Source organism: Thalassophryne amazonica, chromosome 11, assembly GCF_902500255.1.
Source record: "Thalassophryne amazonica chromosome 11, fThaAma1.1, whole genome shotgun sequence".
Classification (NCBI taxonomy): domain Eukaryota; kingdom Metazoa; phylum Chordata; class Actinopteri; order Batrachoidiformes; family Batrachoididae; genus Thalassophryne; species Thalassophryne amazonica.
Window position 1 is genome coordinate 17,108,248 of NC_047113.1, and position 13,402 is coordinate 17,121,649.

The following is a 13,402-nucleotide window of genomic DNA, read 5'->3' on the forward strand; positions in this document are numbered from 1 at the left end:
TTTCCCCATTTCATCCCAACTTTTTTTTCTGATTTGAGCTTGTGTATTCTGTTTCCCATTTAAACAAGTGAAAGTGTCATTTGAAGAGTTATATCTAAGCGCCTGCTTGTGTGCATATTTATTGGAGAACATCTCAGTGCAGCTGCACCCTTTTATATAACTTTGATTTACAGTTTATTTTACTATTTTACATGACTTACTACATCTTCTTGGAGATACATAAAACATTCCATGTGAGTCCATTTCGATCCATTCCATTAAAACAGGCTGACGGTGATTTCCAGGTGAGTGATGCCTGGCGTCTCCGGACCTGTCACCCCGCATTCAGCCTGTGTGAAGGCCGTCACCTCCTGATCCTTTACTGCTGGATTTCTCTCACCCTCCATCGCTGTAAATCAGCCATCGGCGCGTCCTGAGCCGCTTAATGTGTCTGATATCCCCGGTAGAACAATTTAATTAAGACGAGTGTTATTTTAAGTGTTAATTCAGACCTCCTCACCCTGGTGCTTCCTTTGAAAGCTGCTGTAGAATACGCACGGGTGCGTAAAAAAAAAAAAACACTCCAAACACCTTTTAAAAAATTATATACATATATGTGTGTGTGTGTGTGTGTGTGTGTGTGTGTGTGTGTGTGTGTGTGTGTGTGTGTGTGTGTGTGTGTGTGTGTGTGTGTGTGTGTGTGTGTGTGTGTGCAAATCACGTCAAACAATCTCACGTGATTTGAGTTTCGATGAACAAATTTGCAGGTTATTAAGATGTCATTAAAATCGTTGAGGGCGCACAAATTCCCAAATAATCGCTTTATTATAGGCTTTGGGCGTCTCTGTAGCTTTCAGTCACGTCCTGATGTGTAATTAGTGGGATTATCCTCACCTACATTTCAGCAGCTGTGGGAGGACCTCCTCCATCCATCTGTCCATTGTGTCCCGCGCTGAGTGAACTGTTGTTTGCAGGAGAATTTTGAGTGGTTTACAGCAGATTAACATGATTTAAAAATTTTAATGCTGTCACATTAATTCATCCTGTGAAAGCACAGAAACTGGAGTAATGACTGTTCATTATTATTGATTATAGGTTCGAGCAAAATAATCAGCAGGAACACACCCACACACACGTGATGCGGAACTATACTGGATCATGTCTGATTTCTTATTTTACGCGCATAGTTTTAACAAATTTTTAAAGTGTTGGTTGGAATGGGATTGACACAGTTTTAAACAGGCCTCTTATTTGTGTTTACTGTTGTAAATTCCAGACTGTTTTCACACCGAGTTGTTTCCCAGGAAACATCTATTATCCTATTATCGGGATGATGCCAATGTCGGTGATGTGTGAGGCGTTATTTACATGACTATATACATTCAGCTGCTCAAAGACTTTATGGCTTTGTAGTCACCTTGTGTCCCCCTGTGGGACACTGGGGTCATTTCCCCAAAGTTTTTTTTTTTCCTTCTTTCTGCTAAACATGAAGGATGACGTGTATAACTCAGTTACATCACCATATCCATATATTCACTTTATGACGTATCCGCCTCGGCTTCAAGAGTTTAATATTTAATAAATCGACATTTTCATGAGTTTATTTGTCATGAAGGGCAGGTGAATGAGTGAGGAGGTTAAGCGTCTGCTTCACTTCTTTGAAGTGCAGTTATGCGCCGACGGCTCCCATTTGTCTGTAGGACGCAGCAATCAATGTCGTCATCGATGTGTTTTCACAGCGAAACGCTACCCGCACAACAAAACTGTCAATCAGAAGGGAAAGATCCTATAAATATCATCGGCGTGCATTCTGGGCCAGATGTTCACTTGGCTTCTTCTCTCCCCGTGCTCACTTCTGGAACAGCACACGCCACTCTTTCTTTAAAATATGGCAACACTGAATTTGCTGACAGTTTTGGCTTTGTGCTGTTATTTTCAGTCTGCATCTGCATGGTATGTGCCTTACTTTTATTTTTTTTAAAGCATTAAAAAACTTAATTAATATTTATTTTCTTGTCATTTTGCAGGACAGTGAATAATTTCCTCATGACTGGACCTAAGGTAAATATAAACATTGCCTAAGAGGATTTTTTTTTCTTTTTGTCACTTATTAATAGACATAAAGAATAACAATCCCCTATGTTTACTCTCCCCAGGCTTTTCTAACGTATGCCAACAGCGTGCAGATTGGCGCGCAAAGCGGCATCCGCGAGTGCAAACATCAGTTCGCGTGGGACAAGTGGAATTGTCCAGAGAACGCTCTCCAGTTATCCACACATAACGGCCTGAGAAGTGGTAAGTCAGCGATCGTGCGTAAAGACACGCGTTTGGTCACTGTCAACTCTGCCCAAGTGCACTTGAGCAAATATGCTGACTGCTCCAGAGCACATCTACGGTCCAGGGGATTCAGATAAACATGTATCTTGTATTTTAAAACCCGCTGCCTAAAATATGGGCGGTTATGAACGTTTTATGCATTCTTTACGCACAACCTTTACGCACAACCATTATGCCTCCATGTAGCCAATATGATATCAAAGATTAACACTCCGTTTGCCCCTGTTGTCTATTATTCAGCCACAAGAGAAACATCTTTTGTTCATGCCATCAGCGCAGCAGGGGTGATGTACACGCTCACAAAGAACTGCAGTATGGGTGACTTTGAAAACTGTGGCTGTGATGACTCCAGAATCGGACAACCAGGTCGGTTATACGTTATCAAAGTCGATGTTTACACCAGTAAATCTAAAGACAGTTCACGTACAGCTCCTGTTTAATACTTAGAAACAAGTTAGATTATCTGGAAACAACAGGCGATTTTTTTTTTTTTTTTTTCGAGAGCTGCAGGCAGTTTTATTTCCGATTTGGAATTATATTAATTCTCAGCAATTTGTGTTATTAAATAAATGAAACTGACATGTTTTGTTGTAATTTAAATTTAATATTTCGTATTTTTGAATACGCAGGCGGCAAAGGCTGGATCTGGGGAGGCTGCAGTGACAACGCGGCGTTTGGAGAGAAGATCTCCAAACATTTTGTGGATGCGCTGGAAAACGGGCACGATTCGCGCGCAGCAGTTAACCTGCACAACAATGAGGCTGGCAGACTCGTAAGAAATTGTTTTAATGTGTTTTTAAAAATTATATGGACTAACTCGATTTTCCTGTTCAAAACAGTAATTGCGCATATATGCAATTTTTAAATACAATGAACGCAGGTTTGACGATCTCCTTTCCAAATGTGTCACTTCTCCTGGCAGGCGATTAAAGCCACCATGAGGAAAACGTGCAAGTGTCACGGAGTGTCCGGAAGCTGCAGCATCCAAACGTGCTGGATGCAGCTGGCCGATTTCAGAGAGGTGGGAAACTTCCTGAAGATGAAATATGCACAGGCGAGGAAACTGGACATGGACAAGAGGCCGACGAGGAACAGCGCGGACAGCCGTGCTGCCATCGCGCATGCTTTCCGGAGCATCGCGCGCACGGAGCTCGTGTACCTGGAGGATTCTCCGGATTATTGCATCGAGAACCACAGCCTGGGCTTCCACGGCACAGTGGGCCGTGAGTGTTTGAAAGGAAACAAGAACATGTCGCAGTGGGAGAGGCGCAGCTGCCGCAGACTGTGCTACGAGTGCGGCCTCAGGGTGGTGGAGAGACGCGCCGAGGTCATCACCAGCTGCAACTGCAAATTCCACTGGTGCTGCACAGTCATGTGTGATAAGTGCACGCGGACTGTTACCAAGTATTACTGTGCGCCAAAAGACAGCGGAAAAAGACAGCAGGGCAAATCAAAGCGCAGGCAGCGCGCGCACAGACTCATTTGATCAGACTCAACCTGTCAACGTTTCACATCTGCTTTTGCGCGCTAAACACTTCCAGTATTTGGAAAGCGTGTCGAATTCCACAACTGTTACACAAACTGACTGATTTATATAATGCACTTTAACATATTGGATGTAATATAAACCGCGTTTTGTTTTTACGCATTCCCTGTGCGCGCTCGCTTCAGTAGAATACGTCATATTGGTTTGTGATTCTTTGGGGGAATATTTGCTTGGGTTTAACAATTTGTGGAAAAACACTAATATTTGTATTTTTTCCACTTGACCTGTGACATACAGTAATAAATATTTTTCTATTACCTCTGACTCGGTTTGATGGCAAAATTCTGACTGATTTGTTCATTCTTCTTCATATTATTATTATTATTAAAGGTAATCATTTATTTTATGTCCTTAGAAAATAAAACTATCACTTTTAGTGCCCACCCTTTGAAGTGCGCGTAGGCGTTTCCTGTCACTGGCCGTCCAATCGGCTCTCTTGTTGTACGCAGGACAAAGAAGTAGTTTGTTCTTCAGTCACTTAAATGTTGCAGCGCATCGGCACAAATTCAGCACATCTTTTTTTCTCCTGGGGGCGAACTTCGAGCAAAATGCATGCGCCAATTTGTCTCCTGTCGTTCCTCTTCTCCACTATGTGTCCCGGTAACGCTTGGTAAGAATACTATTGATTGTTCACATGTTTACACGTTTAATGACAGATTAATCTTAATTCTTTTGTTTTATATAATTTTCTCAGGATCGCCAGTAACCTTCTTATGGCGGGACCAAAGGTAAAAAGAAAACAAAAAAAAAAGATCTTTTTTTTTTCTGGCAACACTGCAAATCCAACACTGCAAATCTAAACTTGGCCTAAAATAATGACACGTGCGCGTATCCTGCAGGCTTTTCTCACGTACGCGAGCAGCGTGCAGGCTGGCGCACACACCGGGATGGAGGAGTGCAAACACCAGTTTGCGTGGGACAGATGGAACTGTCCCGACAGCGCGATCCAGCTGAAAGGACTGAGGAGCGGTGCGTTTGGCCCTTTGCTGCAGTTACGCACAATGAAGAAAATTGGTCGCAATAATGTCTGCATGGTTTGCGTGATGGTATCACGAACCATAGATTACTTTTCATAGTGTCATCACGAATTTTATTTGGCAATAACATACATATAATAATGCACATTTACAAAATTGACAAGGACAACACAATTATTCCCATTGTGGTCCACTGTAAATAATAACAAATAATAATCATTTTAATAATTTAGTTTTTTTTTCTTCGAATAACATTTTTTGCATTTTGTATGTGTACAAAATTACTCTGAAATGGGTGATCAGATTTTCACAAGACATGGCAGGAATACCTTGGATGAATGTCTCCAGATGATTTACTTATGGAGGAGGTCAAAGGTCAAGGTAATCAGAAACACAGTAATTTGAAAAACACCCTGTATCCAACAGGGCTACAAAGATGTTGCAAAGCTTATATGAATCTGTCATGTGATGGCTTTATAATGTAATCAAATTCTCACTCATACCATTTGATTGAATGAAATCATTTTCACAACTTCATAACTGAGGGGGGTTGGGAGCAGTGAGCCAAAGCTTATATTGATCAGCTAAGTATTTGTTATTGTGCACATCATGATAACATTGTTAAAACATCTTGAAATCACATCAATATTTTCTGAAAAACATATTTCCTCATTATGTGGGCTAGAATAACAATGGTTTATTGGCTACCAGTCCTTTATCTTGAAATGATACTCTTATAGTTCAGCATTTGTGTGTGTGTGTGTGTGTGTGTGCGCAGTGTATGCATCCCTGCTTTTACACTTTTCAATAGACTACGCTGCACATTCTCTTGTGTTTTGTATGATATCATACAAAATGTTAAATGCAATATTTTGTGCACATTCCTATGAACTTCCATGTGCATGCACAACACACATTTTGCATTTAGTGATCAGAAATGCAGGTTGGAGTAAGTAAGCATAAAAATTACAATAAATACACACACTACCACCTTTTTCGTTACAGATACTGAACACCATTCTTAAATGTTTACTAAAAACAGCTAATACTTCACTCACTGTTATTTCAATTTAATAATGCATTAATGAACATGAACACCATTAATACATGATTATTAAACAATTTTGTTTACTCGTATTTAACCTCTTGTTAATGCTTATACTAATTTCAATTAAAGTATCCTTATTGTAATTGTATTGTATCGACGATGCTCAGTCTGAATGTGATGGTCATCCTCTTTTACAGCCACCAGAGAGACATCTTTTGTCCATGCCATCAGTGCAGCAGGGGTCATGTACACTCTGACACGGAACTGTAGCCTGGGAGATCTTGATGACTGCGGCTGTGATGTTTCAAGAAATGGCAAACTGGGTGAGGCTGTAAAATACGTCACAAAATATTCTTATTTGCTCTGTTTTCCCACTGAGGTGTCAGTTCTCATGGAGACATCTTGATTCTCATTTGGAGTTTGTGTGTTCAGGTGGGCACAGCTGGTTGTGGGGAGGCTGCAGTGACAATGTAGATTTTGGGGAGAGGATTTCCAAACAGTATGTGGACGCACAGGAGACAGGTCAGGACTCCAGGGCTGCTGTCAACCTGCACAACAACGAGGCCGGGCGGCTGGTAAGTAAACGCGGAAACCTCCATAGTCCACATTGGTCCAACACAAGATTCAAGGCCAGATAGACTCTGACAATCTTAGATGTAACACCAAATCAGGTGATGAATGGAGCCTGAGCTTGTATTTTTAATGATTGAATGATGGATTTTCAATGTAAAGGAGTTTAATGCAGCCCAACATGCACTCATGGTAGGTAAACCATGTTGCATGTGATAATGTCACTGGGTTGGAGTCACCATGGTGGGTTCAGGATGCTGTTGTCTCAGGCCTGGTCTCCATACACTCAACAAAAACTGATGCATTGGATAATGAGTCAGGTTTTTGAGTGATCACTCAAAAAACTGACTGAACTCAATTGAACTCAATTCAATTATGAGCATGATTTCCATCTAATAGCCCCAACTCAAATAAAGTGCATCCATGCCAGATCATTTAATTAATTTTTGTTGGTACTACATATATTTATTAGATGGAAATCCTGCTCATAATTGAACTGAGTTCATCCAATGAGTCATTTTTTTTTCAGTGATCATTCAAAAAAGTGACTCAATGCATTGGATTCCACCTAACAAATATATGTAGTCCCAACTCAATTACATGGGTGTGTTTTATTTGAGTTGGGGCTACCTATATTTATTAGATGGAAATCCTGAACATAATAGAACTGAGTTCATCCAAAGGGCCATTTTTTGAGTGTATATTGGGGTTTTTTGTCAGAAAAGCACTGAGACATGCCCACAAACACCTCTTCCCAGTGATTTTAGTGTTTTCAGCATGGAAAAACTGCTTATTGTGGGATTTGTTTCTATGACAACAATAAACATATAATGACTAGCTTATAATGTATGTGATAAAAAAAAGTACTCATGCACAGCCATAAGCAAGTGTCTGTCCAATCTGCTGTCACAGATGAGTTTTTTTTTGTTTGTTTGTTTGTTTGTTTGTGTTGCATAAATCAAAAATAATCCGTTCTTCATGTCAGCTTGAAAAGGCACTGCAGTGACATCACAGTGTCTTTCTGAAAAGTTCAGGGATTTTCAAGTTAAAAGCACTCAAAAAATGGTCTGCTGTGAAAAAAAAGAAAAAGATCCTGGGTGCAGATTTTTGTTGTTGTTGTTGTTGTTGTTTTTGTGATGTCAGCTGCATGCGCTCCATTCTATTTTTGAGAAATTAAAAGAGGTGCTGGTGCTTGGGATGAAAAAAAAAAGAAGAAGTTATATAGACACACAACCTAAGCTGCTAAAGAAGCAAAGCCAAATCAGAGCAGTTTTCCCATTTGGTGTTTCAGTTTTCTTTATTTCATAATAAAGCATATACACATGAAAATATAAGTTGTTCAATCAGTTTATTGGCCTGCGAAGCAATCATGAACTGAGTTGATAATGGATCAATCATTTGACATGATTTACAAAGACAATCATGGTCTAATTTGATGTACAAACCAAATTTGTTGAAATGTAAAAGTTCATTACAAAGTTGAATTCATTCAACACAATGTATTTAGATATCAGCAAGTAATGTAGTAGAGAAGCTTGAATCTTCGACTGGACTGGGTTGCTTGAAGCGAGGACGTTTCGCTTCTAATCGCAGAAGCTTCCTCAGCAAAATTTCTTGCTCTGGTAGTCTGATTTCTGTCTTGACTCTTGTAGAGAGTCTTGTTCTTCTCTTGTTCTTCTCTACAAGAGTCAAGACAGAAATCAGACTACCAGAGCAAGAAATTTTGCTGAGGAAGCTTCTGCGATTAGAAGCAAAACGTCCTCGCTTCAAGCAACCCAGTCCAGTCGAAGATTCAAGCTTCTCTACTATGGAAACCACCTGGACAACTGAGAGCCTACACAGAAATCAGCAAGTAACAACAAAGTAGTATATATAAAAGTAAGGTACAGACCTTCCTCACTACAAGAGCAAGCACATGCAACAACAATAAGGAAAAGTTTCCTCTGAAAAACAAAGAAACAATTCTGACATGATGGGATTTTATACTGGAATTTTTTTTTTTTCCTTCTTTTGGATGAGAGGGTAAGTGAGTCAATGAGTGATTAGCGGGTTAGTCCATTCCAGCCATATTTTGAAGGCAACAAATCAAAAACAATAAAAGTTATCATCTTATAACTTATTAAATTAAGCGAGTTATTAACTTTGTTGCACTGGATAAGTTGAAAAAGCACTTGTGTTGTATCCATGTAATATCCCATAGATGTGTCTGCCACCTGGTGGATGTTAGTAGGCACTGGCTGGATAAAGAAAAATTAAGAACACCTGTGGTTGAATATACAAATAGTTTGTCTGCCACCTGCTGAACATCAGGTGCACATTGATGCACTCTGCTTTCTGGTACCCATCTTCACGCCAGTGTTAGATAAGTTACTGTAAGCCAGCAACTACAGGGAGAATCATAATTCTTACTATGTGTGCAAATACGGGACGAAACATACAACCGAATCGATAGCAAAACTGAAATCAAAGAATGGCTAGAATGTGTGGCTGGGGATGATAGGAAAACCGTTTTAACTTTGAACTTTTTCTTTGTAAATCAGTGATGTAAACTCATGACACAGTTTGGTAACATTTTGAAACACTTGTGTTTTGAAAGAGATTCCGTATCAAAAGGAAGATATAACATCTTGTGCTAAATGGAAACTCATTCTGTCACCAAAATGTTCCATTTGATTTGCTCCCTCTGATATCTAAATATAATAAAATCCAAATAAAAGAACAGCTACAGTCAGTGCAGGATTCTGTGTGCATGCTATATGACTTGTTCATCATTCAACTGACAACTGTGATTACATTTATTATTATTATTATTTTACCAAACCCATATATTTTGTATTACCTCTATTATTGCTGTTATTATTACTACTTTTCATCCATATCGGGGTTTTTTCCTCTATGATTTTCAAATGCAGCAGTGTCTGTTTGTATGTGTGTGTTTGGGGTGGGGGGGTCGTAATGATCTGAGGTAAAATTTGAGTATTTTGGGGCACTTCTTAGATATGTCAAAAGGGCCCCAAACAAACTGTGCCCATCCAAAATGATGTTTGAAACATGAGAATGCCAAAGAAAATACTCATACAAATGTGGTGTTTTCGAGATGTTGAACATTAAGCACATTTAAACTGCAAAAGGTACATAAAAAGTGATTTTGCACATTACCCCTTTAGTCATTATTACAGTAAGACCACATTCTTAAAAAAAAAATCTACTCCTTCATAGGTCAGAGCTGTCTGAAAAACATCATGAACCAAATATTTTTAAATATTTTTTACCCCTTTTAAGAGAACCTGTGTTGTACTTACTTAATTAGTGATTATTAAGGCTTAAACAAGCATTTCAGTGCAAAAGTCCACCAAAGGTCTGTTACTTCACATGTGTCCCCAAAGTCCCACACACATTTTAGATATTTCTGCAACAGTTATTAAAGCACATTGCTTCTATAACAGATTTCTGCATTATTTTTATTGGTGCTATAAAAAATTAAATAAAATTCTGGCCTAATGTTTATACAATTACCGTGGACAGACCAGGGTAAAGGGTACCAAGAGGTGAGAATAATGTTCATTATTTTTGAGGCACATTGTGTTCTATAATTCATTAATCTTGATTAAGACATTTTGACAGTAACAACAATAACAACTATTGCATTGCTCATGGGGATTTACAGACTCTAGAATGGGTAGTGTTTATAAAATAGGCAGCTGACATTTTTCAAGGGTGGTGATAAATTAAGCAGAGCTTGTATAATGAATTTGAATGGTGTGTGAGTCCAGAATGTTTTTGGAACCTTAGACCTCAACAATTTTTAGAAGAGGAACTCAACCTTGTTATTTCCTGTTAATTACATTTTCTTAAATGTTAATTTACTGTCAATGTATTTATAAATTGTTTAGGTTCTTGTTATCATATACATGCTATTATTATTACTTCTATTTTGTCATTTGATTTTTAAATGGACCACAGTGGAAATACGTAAGTGTTTTCATTTTCTTGTGTCATCCATGTATTTTTTTAATATATTTACAATTATATTATGGAATTACACTGACCTTACGAAATAAAATCACTCACCACACTCACGCTTTTAATATAAATATGACTTACCGCCTCCTGCTGGATTGGTGTGAGAGTCCAGAATGTAGTTTGCAACTTCCATTGTTCAGTGTTAGCTAATATGTAACTTCTCCAAAAATATTAGTCCTATCAAAGGTGGCCAAGTGGTTAATGTGCTTGGTTTCAGTTCAGAAGGCTCCAGGTTCAAATCCCACCCCTGCCACATTTCTCCATGTTATGTGGAGTTGCGTCAGGAAGGGCATCCAGCGTAAAACCTGTGCAAATCCAACATGCAGATCCACCTTGGATTTGCTGTGGCAACCCTGAGTGCAAACAAGGGAGCAGCCGAAGGGACTTACTTACTAATGTTCCATTTTGGCAGTGTTGATCCTTGACCCAAAATACATAAGCATACTAAACGGCAAATGTCAGCTCTCCAAAGTTTCTGTGTGATCGAAGTTGCGTGCATGCACAGTGTTTTGTTTTTCCCGCATTCTGCTGCAAGTAGGTGCTTCTAATTTTAGACAGGCATCAACAGAGATGGTGGCAGAAGACATCAAACACACTACAGTTTTCACTCATGGTACCGGCAACATGAAACTTAACTCACTCATGGTAACAGCAACATGAGACTTAACTAAAGTGACTAAACCAATTCAACTACAAAAACAATAAATCAATAACACTAACAACACTGTTAAACTAACATGAACCACAATAACATTTAAAACCCACAAACCCCAAACTCCCATGGTGCATTGCAGCACAACATCCATTGTTTACTGGTTAGTTAAAATTGCTTATTTCTCCAAAAACTATCTGTCCTATCAACTTTCCATTTTCCATATGCACACACACATACTGTACACACACACACACACACACACACACACACACACACACACACACACACACACACACACACACACACACACACGTAGGTAGGTAGGTAGATCGATCGATCAATCGACAGACAGACAGACAGACAGACAGACAGACAGACAGACAGACAGACAGATAGATAGATAATCCCCAAGGGGATATTCAGGCATCTCACAGCTCACCAGTACAGATAACAAATAACCAATAAAAGACAGCAACCAAGCATTAAAATTAAAAAGTGAGTAATTGATGGTGATAATGATGGTAAAATATTACAGATAGAAAAAATATAAAAAGTTAAAATATAATCAATACATAGATTGAAAAAATAAATTGAGAGAATACTTGGCTATTATTATAGATAATACACACCCAAACAATGGCTTGCATAAGTATGGACAGCTTTAAGTATAATACGACTAATTTATCTTTTACCTCCTGCTTTCTTTAGACAGATGAACTTTTTTAATCTATATAGTTGTTGTGTCGGGGAAACTAGCTATCGAGTCCAAAAGCATTTTTTTTTTTTTTTGTACCAGGCTGTAGACATGTTTATTTCTCCTCTGAAGTGAGTCATTTTTAACATGGGCTTCTATGGCAATGTGCTCACCTTTGATGCAAGCCTGAAGTGACCATTCAAGCCCGCTTGGCTTCATTGATGAAAAGAGGTTTGGGTTTAGTTTTGTTGTGTTATACTTAATGGTATCCATACTTACACAACCCATTGTTTTGGATTTTACATATATATATTTTTATTTAATTAATGTAATGTTGGAGAGATTCATTTTCACTGTGAGTTTAAAGGGCATCATTTTAGAACTTTTCATATAAAGAAGCGTTAATTCTTTTTTAATCTGTCATACAAAATTCAAGCATGAAAAAGCTCAAGGGTACAAACTGTCTTTGCGTAACTGGATGAAGATTTGACTACATTCCCCCTATAACACTATAAATTACTTGCTTGGTGGACAAATCAAGTATTTTGAAGTTGTGTGTGCACTTTGTATAAAGTTTAAACAAGCATTTGATCATTTTTCACACATTCTGTTAATAAATAATGCAACTGAACAATTCTAAAAGTAACTGACAGATTATCTACAATGAAACTAACAGCTTAAGGCTTTAAGTTTTTAGCCTCTGTGTGTTGTGCTTTATCTGATGTTATAAATCTCCAATCAATGGCAGCACTTAATGACCTCTGCTTTCTTGTAGGCTGTGAAAGCAACAATGAAGCGCATCTGCAGATGTCATGGTATGTCCGAGAGCTGCAGCGTTCAAACGTGCTGGACCCAAGTGTCCGATTTCAGGGAAGTTGGCAACTACTTGAAGGCCAAGCACAGCCAGGCCCAAAAACTGGACTTAGATAAAAAGCACATCAGGGCCGGTAACAGTGCTGATAACCATGGTATCATTCTGGACGCATTCGGCAACATCGCACAGACAGAGCTCATCTATCTGGAGGATTCTCCAGACTACTGTAAGAAGAACAGCAGCCTGGGGCTGTATGGTACCGAGGGCCGGGAATGTCTGCAGAATGTAGAGGGCCTGACGCCGTGGGAGAAACGGAGCTGCCGCAGATTGTGTCATGAATGCGGCCTGAGGGTGGAAGAGAAACGCAGAGAGGTGGTGAGCAGCTGTAACTGCAGATTTCACTGGTGCTGCACGGTGAAATGTGAAGACTGCTCTCAGGTTGTCATCAAACATGTTTGTGCCAAGCGGGATGATGGGCATGTCTTCAGGAAGAGGTACCGTGGACCCAGGTAAACCCCACTGTAGATAAACCAAATCAGATGTGGAGGTATCCCAACATTTTTTATTCTTTTCTCAAAAGCTGAGAAAGCTGGCAGTTGGAATCATGTACAATTCCAATGCACGAGGTGACCAGATGGCCATAAACACCTGGATGGACAGTTTTTTTTGTTGTTTTTGTTTGCTCCCAATCACACAGCGTCATCATAGTTGATGCAACACATATCTGCATTAAGATTTGGCCTAGGTTTTATGCTGATG

General features: G+C 39.2%; 2 protein-coding genes across 2 annotated transcripts; both read left to right on the forward strand.

Annotated features, from left to right (window-relative positions):
- The first annotated feature begins 1,551 nt into the window (after nt 1–1,551).
- Nucleotides 1,552–3,806, forward strand: LOC117520087 (protein Wnt-8a-like). The gene is made up of 6 exons (XM_034181390.1): nt 1,552–1,932; nt 2,007–2,040; nt 2,136–2,274; nt 2,557–2,682; nt 2,946–3,088; nt 3,239–3,806. The coding sequence occupies exons 1-6, from the start codon at nt 1,868–1,870 to the stop codon at nt 3,800–3,802; spliced, it is 1,071 nt and encodes a 356-aa protein (XP_034037281.1). The 5' UTR covers nt 1,552–1,867; the 3' UTR covers nt 3,803–3,806.
- Nucleotides 3,807–4,410: 604 nt separating this feature from the next.
- Nucleotides 4,411–13,156, forward strand: LOC117520810 (protein Wnt-8a-like). Its single transcript, XM_034182142.1, has 6 exons — nt 4,411–4,472; nt 4,557–4,590; nt 4,702–4,831; nt 6,085–6,210; nt 6,320–6,462; nt 12,605–13,156. The coding sequence occupies exons 1-6, from the start codon at nt 4,411–4,413 to the stop codon at nt 13,154–13,156; spliced, it is 1,047 nt and encodes a 348-aa protein (XP_034038033.1).
- Nucleotides 13,157–13,402: the final 246 nt, after the last annotated feature.

Excerpts from the sequence above, each read along its gene's own strand:
- LOC117520087 (XM_034181390.1), top strand. The coding sequence starts at position 1,868 with ATGGCAACACTGAATTTGCTGACAGTTTTGGCTTTGTGCTGTTATTTT. Across the intron at positions 1,933-2,006 it reads TTTCAGTCTGCATCTGCATG|GACAGTGAATAATTTCCTCA; the intron begins GTATGTGCCTTA and ends GTCATTTTGCAG. Across the intron at positions 3,089-3,238 it reads ACAATGAGGCTGGCAGACTC|GCGATTAAAGCCACCATGAG; the intron begins GTAAGAAATTGT and ends TTCTCCTGGCAG.
- LOC117520810 (XM_034182142.1), top strand. The coding sequence starts at position 4,411 with ATGCATGCGCCAATTTGTCTCCTGTCGTTCCTCTTCTCCACTATGTGT. Across the intron at positions 4,473-4,556 it reads ATGTGTCCCGGTAACGCTTG|GATCGCCAGTAACCTTCTTA; the intron begins GTAAGAATACTA and ends TAATTTTCTCAG. Across the intron at positions 6,211-6,319 it reads TTCAAGAAATGGCAAACTGG|GTGGGCACAGCTGGTTGTGG; the intron begins GTGAGGCTGTAA and ends TTGTGTGTTCAG.